Source organism: Arachis hypogaea, chromosome 5 (assembly GCF_003086295.3).
Source record: "Arachis hypogaea cultivar Tifrunner chromosome 5, arahy.Tifrunner.gnm2.J5K5, whole genome shotgun sequence".
NCBI classification, from domain to species: Eukaryota; Viridiplantae; Streptophyta; class Magnoliopsida; order Fabales; family Fabaceae; genus Arachis; species Arachis hypogaea.
Genome location: NC_092040.1, coordinates 84,171,315 through 84,181,622, shown reverse-complemented (window position 1 = coordinate 84,181,622; position 10,308 = coordinate 84,171,315). Strand labels below are relative to the sequence as shown.

Here is a 10,308-nt window from a genome sequence, read left to right as displayed (position 1 = left end):
ACCAAAAGAGCACCTCAAACCTGTGAATGCCAACCGATCACCCAGGATTGGAAAGTTCTCGAACTACACCCCCTACCTGCACCCATCACTGACATTTGCCACCAAATAGCGAAATAAGGCATCCTTCCAAAGGCGCGACAGCTAAAGTAACAAACAGGTGGCAACAAGCTGCAACTACCACCGATGATATGTGCATAAAATCCAAGATTGCGTCAACCTAAAAGACACCCTCAAATAAGACATCCGAGATGGCAAACTCTCCGAGTTTGTCAAAATCATTTGAGAACCTCAAAAAACTGAAAGAGAAAGATCACAAGAACGTGAAGGACGCAACCCGAAGACGATACAATATCTCAAAGTCCTAGCCGTAAGAAACCAAGCACCAATCTCCTCGATTCTAGCGGCAATCACATTTTTTCTCGATGACTGCCAACATGGCACTTTGGTAGAAGACACCCCATTCGTCATCTCGGCAAAAGTCGGAACCAAACTTGTGAGAAGAATACTGGTCAACACCAGAGCTGATTCCAACATCCTCATCAGAGTAGCCTTCGACAAGCTGGGTTTCTGAAACGAAAATCTGTAAACCTACCACAACGGGGTTATCAGACTCGGAGACAAGTTTCTCAAACTGGACGATTCCATAGTGTTACCACTAACCATCGGAACCAAAAGCCAGAGGAAGACCATCCTCTCCGAGTTTGTGGTCCTCAAGGACTCCACTGCCTACAACACCATCCTTAGAAAAAAGATGATCAACAACCTATCGCTGTCATCTTCACCAAGATCCTAATCATGAAGTTTCAGGCCAATAATGGCACTATCGATACAATACACGGGGACCATGAAGTCACGATAGAGTGTGAGAACACCAGCTCGGCCCTCCGCAAGAGATCCCGAGACGCGGCAAGCATCTTCCTCGCCGACCTCGATGCACGCCAAGACCAAAATTCACGCAGAATCATGGGAGGAAACGACAAAAAAGCAAAGTGGGACCTTGCAGACAAGGTCAAGAGCATAGCACACCTATGGGAGCTAGCACTAAAATAGAGAATAAGCCTAAGGTACAATGGCAGCACGGTACGACGAGACTTCGGACCAGGAGACCTTGTCTTACGACAAAACAACATCGCTCCACCCACTCCCGGAGAAGGGAAGCTCACACCCAACTAGGAGGATCCCTACGAAATCAAGAGGGTAATCGGAAAAGGAGGCTACAGGCTTGAAAGACTAGAGGGGACTAAGCTCCCAAGATCCTAAAATTCCACCAACTTACGATGCTACTATATGTAGCAACATCCTTCCAAAGCAACAAGATCGAGGTCGTTTAAGACTATCTCTTTACCTTTTATATTTTTCCTTTTTCACTTTCATTTATTGCTTAAATTATTCAATCGTATATTTTCTTACTGGGCACTCTTTTCTACCCACATCGGGAGGTTTTAACGAGGCCCAAACCACAAATGAAATTCATTTTTTCAAAAGCATTGTCCCGTCCGATGGCACGAACTAAACGCGGCTATCCCGGGGGATCGATCACCCAAAAGCCAATAAATGGATATCCAAATAAGTAAACGGCTACCCGGAAATCGATCACCCCGAAGCTAATAAAACAGATATCCAAATAACAAAAATAGTGACTCGTGAATCGATCACCCGCAAATCCAACAAAACAGAAATCCAAATAAGTTAAATAAACAAAGTCTTGAAATCGGCCCACCAAGATGCCTAAAATAAGTTCACAATAACGACCCAAAAAATGCCACACAAAACAAGCATGAGCTGACGGTCTTCCAACTCGCGGAAAGCTAGACTGACCAACATCCCACCAATTGATGCAAAATGACGTCACGACCTTTCTAGGCTTCTCACAGTCTCCTGAACTACAGAGAAGCAGACTCTCCAACGACTTAGCATTGAGACCAAGAAAGCATACTCTCATGCTCCGGGGACAACAGTTCCAGACCCGATCTCCGGGCCCTTCTTCGGAACAGTCATCAAACCCGGCATGTGATGAGACGCCCAAACAACGCACTCTTCGCCTGACCATGAAACGGCCAGGAACTCCCCAAATCCTCGACCTTGACCAAAAAACCAAACAACAATCTTCTTGCCAAACCACAAACAGCGAGGAAAAGGTTCCTCCAGTGATGAGACCGAGTACCCTCACTCTCTCATTCCGGGGGCAACCATAACCCGGAACAGTCCCCGAACCTGGTTTCCCGGGTTCGACCCGCTTCGCCCTTCTAGAAGGTCCAGAATCAGCCCACTAGAGCTTCTAACCAACAATCAAATTCAAATACCTCCCTTATCTTAACCAAATAAGATAAGATAAGATAATTACCATTGCCTATATAAAGGGGGGCCCAGCCCCCCTCATGTATTCATTCATTTCTCACATCTTATACCTCTTAGATCCATTCTGACTTGGGTATCGGAATGCCTTTGCAGGTATCCACCTCCATTGCTCCAGTCAGAGAATCCGGCGTCTGCCTCGATTCGCAAGTCTCCAATCCATCTCACAACCCGTACCAAAGACATCTTGTACAATATCTTTTTTAAGTTGTCTTTAATTTATTACTTGCTCAAAATTATAAGATGAAAATTTCTATTTGATTTTCCAAAACATGAATTTTCTCGAAATGGCTCGTACAAGTCAATTCCATGAATATGAGCCTTCTTTTCATCTGGTCTATTTTACATTTTACTGATTACAAAAAATAGTCTTTTTCGTTTTTCGTACATTTCACTGGATGTAACATCCAAGGTTCTAAAAATCGGACCGGACCGACCGGTCGAATCGGAAACCGACAGTAATAACGGTCCAGTCCAGTGCTTATAACCGCTGGAAAAAGAACTGCTTGAAAACTGTTGAACCGGCCAAAAACCGGTCGGTTGGACTGGATCGGTAACCGTCCGGTTCATAGAAAACGATGTCGTTTTGTTTATTTGTAAAAAAAATAAAAATAAACCCAGAACCATTCGCGAACAACCCCCCTTCCTTCCCCCAATCATTCGTACAATCCCTGGCCTATCTGAAGCAAAGAAAAACCCTAGCCATTCATTGCGCCACCGTCCCCAGGTCCTCAGCGCCTCTGCTGGTCGCCGGTTGCTGGTCGTCTCCACGGCCTCCTCCTTCTCTTCCTCCGCGACGTCTCCCCCTTCTAGCTCGGCACATCGTCCATTCCCAAGTGAAATCACTGGTCGAGGCCTCCAGCTGGTGTGTCGTGGTGTCACCGTCGTGTCTTCGTCTTCCTGCTGTTAGTGGAAGGTTAGTGAAACTGTGATTTACTGATTCTGTTGAGTCTGTTACTCTGTTTCAGGGTTTTGATGTTGAATTTGTGATTTTTGATTTCTTGGGTCTTTTGTAATGCTGCTAATTTATGATTTTTGTTACTTGTTATGGCACTGTGATTCTGTCATCACTGATCAGTGTTTGTCGCCATCTGTCGCAGTCAGGAGTTTGTCTCCTCGAGTCTTCATGCATCACAGTCAGGGGAGTCCTCCAAGTCCTTCCCGATAGTGACCTTCATCACAGTAACATGTTCATCTAAAATGTTTGTTTTACAGTTTTAAATGGCAAAGTGATGCGAAAAGTGGGTTTTACGATTTTAAATGTTCATTTGTCTTCCTGTTTTGATTTTAGCGTTTCTGTATAAATGGTTACTTTCTTGGTGTATAAATATAGATTTATAGACACATGACATACTAATTTTTAAATATATCAAATTAGTGCATAGCTATTCACTTTGAATCTATGTTTCCAATTCAGACATTAACCACATGATAAATTGAACAGGAACATGTTTGTTCTTAAGTATTATTAACATTTTAGTATACTTGCCTTGTTATAAGGCTTAAGCTGCAAATGTAGTTTGATCTCCTTACCCTCTCCTTATATTTCTAATGTGGAGGATTTCACTTAGCCCAAGTCGATGACTTCAGCAAGAAGTTTTCTCACTCAACTCTGTAAACTTGTTCTTATTTATCTGATTACCTGTTGGGATCAATGATTAGAGAAGGCTGCCTTGTTCCTTTACAATGTATTCTGAGTAGTGAGATCTGCAAAGAACTAAACTACTAAAACCATTCCTTTTTATTTTTGCTTGAATTTTAGAAGAAAGAGCAATGTAATGTATTCCTATTTATGATTCCATAAGACCAAGGTTAAATTAACAATTCAGGTGGAGTTGAGTTTTGTTTATGAGTAATTAAATGCACAAAACAGGAATAGGATTGCTAATTTCTTTTGTGACTTTCATTGTTCTTTTCCCCCTTATTGTGCTGTTGTTGTTGTTATGCTGTTGTTTTATTATGGCACTGTGATTCTCCGATCACTGATCAGTGTTTTGAATTTGAAATTTTTGATTAGTGACTTGTTAAGCTGCTGTTATTATTATGCTGCTGTTTTGTTATGGCACTGTGATTGTGTGATCACTGATCAGTGTTTTGAATTTGAAATTTGTAATTAATGACTTGTTAAGCTGTTGTTGTTGTTATGCTGCTGTCTTGTTATGGCACTGTTGTTGTTATGCTGCTAGTTTGTATTGGTTGTTACTGAATGCTAAAAATAGAAATCAAATCAAATGTTGGTTGTTGCTGAATGAGTAAGGTAGCTACCTGCCAATGCCATATATAAATAAACTGATGAATGATGATGATGGTAGTGGAAGTAGAGTCAAAGTGTATCAGTAGTTGGTGATATGTTATACTTTCTTATTCAATGACTACTTGTTATGTTGATACCTCAACTTGGAAACAATACTACATCCTGTTTATGGCTTACTCAGCAAGAAGAATCTGTTGCTAAGAGAGCTTTCTTACAACAGATGAATGCAACGCTGCCTAAGATTAGACTGAAAAGGTCATCTTGCAAGGTTCAGGTTCATGTTCAGTTAGCATAATACCACAGAATGATCAACATTTTCTAACTGAACTAGCTCAACATTCTTTTGAAATTGATAATCCTTTGTCTCCTGATATTTTTAAATTAGAATTTGAGATGTTAAGTGATCCTGTTAACCCTCAAAGTCAAAATTTAATATTTAGATATTTTTTTTACTATTTAACTTTTGAGTTTGTATTTTGATAAGATCATATGAATTTAGTTGATGATTTTTTGTGTAGTGTTTTAAATTTGGAAGATATTTTAGGATGTTTATTTATAATTTATTTATTATTTTATTTTAAAATAATTTTTTCGGTTGAACCACCGGTTGGATCGATTGGACCAATAAACCAGTAAATCAGTGACTAGAGCGGTTTGATGAACGATCCGATTTTCCGAACCTTGATAACATCATAATTTTTTCATAGAGTTTTATTTCTTAAAAATAGGAATCAACCTGTTTTCTTTCTTCAAGAGAAAACGATTAAGATTATATTATATTATAATTTACGTGTTTAAAAATTTGAATATAATCGTTTGTACAAAAATAGGATTAATAGTTAAATTAATTCTTGAATGATAAAATATTTTTTAAATTTGTTTCTAAATTTTTTTAATCAAATTGATCTTTCAAAAATTATGAATTAATTATATCTATCTTTCAGTTATTCAACTCACAATTTTTGTCAATGATTGATGACATAAAATGCTAACGGATAGCATACATGACAAGTAACATGTTTAATTAGACGTTAACTAAATAAGTTTAAGAAAATCTATCAATTTAGTTACTAGGTCATATTAAGAATAAGATTTTTGTAATTGAAAAAAATGACTAAATTAATAAATTTTTATAAATATATTTTATCAATATCTAATTATTAGATATATTAGATATTATATATATTATTGATTAACGTTTTATAACATTAATTATTAAAAAAAATTATTAAAGAAGTAACAAAAGACAAATGTGATTAATTAAAAAAAATCTTTTAAAGATAAATTTAAAAAATATTCTATCTTTTGAAGATTAATTTAACTATTAATCCTCCAAAAATAATTACACTTTGATCCAAAACTTCTATTAATTACAATTCTATCCCTATGTGATTAAAATTGCAATGATTGGGTTTATGACTTATTTGTAATGTTTGATTTTACGATTTTGTTAGAGCTTACTTGAAATATTTAAAAAAAAAGTTTGAATTTAAAGATGGATAAACTAAAGTACTTGGACATACGCGACACGTGTTGAAAAAAATCTCTTCTCCACTAAGTTACCTCCGCTCACCCACACTTATAAATAGGCACAAGTAAGTATACACTCACTTGGGTGCTCAACTCCCTCCTTCCTCTTTCACTATATTAAAAAGTAATATTTATAATAAAAAAATTATTAAAAAAATCAAAATTTTAAAATAAAAAAATTTTATAATAAAAAAGAGTTCGTTACAAAAAGTTTTTGTAATAAAAAATAGAACTGTTACAATTTAAAATAATATTTTGTAACAAATTTTTTTGATAAAAAAAATCAGAAATCATTACAAAAATTGTAACAAATTTTGATCTTCAAGATATTTTTGGTGACAATCTATTTTTTCCTATCATAAAATTTTGTTACACGGATTTTTTTTAATTACAAAAATAAAATAATTATTTTGTAACAATTTTTTTAATATAAATTACATGCATAATTTACTAAATTGTTTTTTAAATTAACTAATATATTAACTATTTTAATAAGCAAGTCTACATTTATATAATATACAAAAATATAAATAATTCAAACATATCTCATTTAGCTAAAATTGTTTTAAAACAAAATAACATTAGTGAGTACGATGATTAGTTCTACAAGTTATATGTCTTGTATAAGTTCAACCAAAAGTTAAAAATTTTAACATAGATTAGTGTCTCTATGAATCAAAATATTCTTGAGCCTTCAAGGTAGCATGTGGTCACCATTTCAGCACTTCTGTAAATAAAAAAAACAAAAGAAAAATTAGAAACAAAATATAACACTAATTATAATTTTTTTCATTAAGTTTTATCCAAAATGTTTAAAAAAAATTTGGCAAAACCTTCTCTAAAACTTGAATATTTCCACCGTCTACGGTTCCAACAAAAACAACCAACTCACAACTTATTTCTCAGTCAATACACAACCAAATTTATCAAACCAAATAGTAAGACATTTGTCATTTCTCAACCATGACACAAGTAAAATGTGATAAATAGATCCATATACAAATTAAACTATACTAATAATATAGAAATCATCTAGGAAAATGTATTAAAACCATAAGCAATTTTATTAGTACCTTTAGGATCTATTAGCATTTGAAACCCATGCGTAACATCCAGTAATTTCTTCAATACGTGTTTTGAAATTTCAGTTTACAGGCACATTCTTAAAAAAACAATTAATTCTAATGCATATCTGGTTTAAAAATTAAGAACAGCTAATATAATACCAAAGCTGTATGGTGATATGCCACTTACCTATGAACCATATTATAGCAGTAAGAAAGAAAATAAATGTTAAATAAAGTATTGTTTTCCTCCAGTCATTAATATGATCCTGTGCAGGAAAAATATTTTGCTTAGAATAAAAATAAATATTAAAACAGGAGCAAATACAGACAAAAGGTTGGAACAACCAACAATGTAAAGCAGGTCAATAAATCATGAGTATGGCTGCATCAAAATATAAAACATAAGGCAGCACAATTCTTGTTTCTAGTTTTGTCAACTTCTTTTTTATATATGTTAATTCAAGAGGGATGTTGAAAGTTGCCTAAACAAACTAAGATGTGAAACCCTTTTACATCAAAGGGAGAGATGAGAAAGAGAGAATAGTTTATAACAAATAAAACCAGGTTTGACATTTATTTTAACAATTTTCTGGAGATAGATATAATAACTAGAAGAGAATGGGATAAATTTAAGTTTTGAAACGTTTACTATAGATCTACTTTTTCCTATACATAAGTCAGCACAGACATGAAAAAATAGAAATTATTAACTATGTGCCAAAAGGAATAAAGAAAAAAATTCAGCACATTGAAGTAAAATGTGAAAAAAAGAAAGCAAGACACGTATTATTCTCTTTCATCAATTCTTCACAATCACATATTAAAGCTTTTAAAGAGTGCAATTTATCTATAGATATGAATAAGAACATTCAGAATAATGTCAAAAATTGTGCATCCCCACTAATGATGGCATATCCCACTCATTATTGGTTCCCCCTACCTGATCATTTCAAAAAGCTAACTTGTAAAATTGAATATCATTAACATACTACTTCAGAAGATGAAATTGATATTGTAATTCATAATAAAGAACATATCAATAATGTTTATTTTAGTGAAGTACTATTCAGTCAAACAATCCTAATTGATAATGGAAGAGAGGTTCTGAACTTAGGACCACTAATTAGTAGAGGTTCCTGCCTTTAAATCTGCAGGTTAATATTTTTATTTAAATTAATATGAACAAAATCAGCAATTGGGATGCACTAGATTTTATGGGAACACTTACTAGCAAAAGTTCCTCTTGGATCAAAGTCATCAAAATCATCCTCAGTATTATTTGCAGGTGCACTTGAACTTTGAGAAGCAACTGAACTGTAGGTATAATAGGCATTACTAGTAGATGACTTAGATACTCTAGATGGTGCATTCTTCTGACTTTTGCTGCAAGATAGAGATTCTGGAATTAGAATATAGAAAATAGCATGTCCCTATGCAACCAAAAAACTGAGCAATTGATGCATGTAAGAGAAGAAAAATGAGATGAGCATCTCAACCATTGACAAGAGTTCCATATAAGAGAGTTCTCATTTTTCAAAAGTTAGAACTCAAAACAAGTTCATTAAACTGGAAATAGAAATGCAAGGTCAAAGGCTTGAGTGTGGCCTTGATACACAAACTTATTTGTTTGTTTTACAATGAAAGTATTTGAGTTATAACCTGTATTATTAAAGGTAAAAAGAGATAAAATTTTTCAAATACATCTAATACAAACCAAGTTTAATTTGATGGGATTTAATATTCTTTGGAGATATTATCTGGCAAAATTTCTATTAAAACACTTTTAAAGAACTAACGAAAAAAATAAAATAATAAAAACAAAAACATTTAAGAAAAATTAGTCAAAACCAAGCAAATTCCTTAGTGCAAGGAACTTAAAAAATTCTAGATATTTCAGATAGCAACTTAACATATAATAACTAAATATGAAGGATCAGAAAATAATGTACAACAAAATATATGCCATAATGACTGAATTTACAAACTAAGTTCAGTATTTTTCCCAAATTCTAACTAATACCTAGGGTTATGCCAATGTGTAGAGACAATAATATGGAATAAACATGACACTTACAAGTAATTTACAGACGAGAATATCAGTAAGATATGCCTCACCTGACAGAGTGTGCAGTATCCTTTTTGAAGGAGTTCTCTTCATCATCACCGATGTTTCGTGATCTTCTAGTGTATTTGTCTTTTTTCATAGTCTCCCTTGTCTCTGTAGCTATCCCTAAACCTGTCACCATCATTTGAACCAAAGCCCGAATATTTACCACTGCTCTGCTAGCTGCCACTTCTAGTTTCGTCTGCTTTTTCCACCGGCGAAGACGAGCGAGGAGGAAGCTGGCGGCGAGGAGGAAGCTGTTGGCGAGACATGAAGTAAGAAGTGGACAACGAGGCAAAACAGAAACAACGAGGCAGACGCGAATGACAAGGGAAAAAACGGTGAGATAGATGCCAGGCGGAGGCGTGGTGAAAGAGATTTTAGGGAGTGAGCGGCTGCTAGGGTTTCCCCTCCCCCTTTCTTCTATCCCTCACTGCTAGGATCCTCCTCCCCCTTTTTCTTCTATCCTTCACTTCTTCCGTTTCCCACTTGTAGACTTCAGTCTAAATGATTTCTGGCTTCTGAGTAATATATTACTAATAAAAAAAATAAATAGTTGAATGCTTTATTTTTAATCATCAAACTAATTTATATTTTTTATTTTGATTGTTCAATCTCATATTAGATTTTATTAAAAATTTTAGATGAATCAGTCTTCTCATTATTTAATATACACATAAAAATCTATAAATTTTATAAATTTTCAGGTAAATCATTCTTATATAAATGAGTTATTATTATTATTATTATTATTATTATTATTATTATTATTATTATTATTATTTAAATGACCTTTTTTTTACTAACGATTTTTTATCCATGTTTATTAAGATCTCATTTCAATTTCAGATTCATATTATTCATCTTTCTCATGACTTTCAACAAAATCACTGCAAACTTTGAATATTCTATTTCATTTTTGAATGTGTTTTTTAATAGAATTTTAAATATTTTTTATTATACAGTTGAATATTCATTTACATATTAATATGAGTTAA

General features: G+C 34.1%; 1 protein-coding gene across 2 annotated transcripts; it reads right to left on the bottom strand.

Annotated features, from left to right (window-relative positions):
- Positions 1-6,666: 6,666 nt before the first annotated feature.
- Positions 6,667-9,848, bottom strand: LOC112801690 (uncharacterized). 2 transcript variants are annotated; one of them, XM_025844594.3, is made up of 4 exons: positions 9,322-9,818; positions 8,435-8,589; positions 7,394-7,472; positions 6,667-6,866 (listed from the first exon to the last, which is right to left on the bottom strand). In XM_025844594.3, exons 1-4 carry the CDS (start codon positions 9,365-9,367, stop codon positions 6,850-6,852), a joined length of 297 nt encoding a protein of 98 aa, XP_025700379.1. In that variant the 5' UTR covers positions 9,368-9,818; the 3' UTR covers positions 6,667-6,849. The 2 variants fall into 2 exon arrangements, with proteins under 2 accessions (XP_025700379.1, XP_025700378.1); XM_025844593.3 differs by lacking the exon at positions 7,394-7,472 and having other exon boundaries at positions 9,322-9,848.
- Between the last annotated feature and the right edge of the window lie 460 nt (positions 9,849-10,308).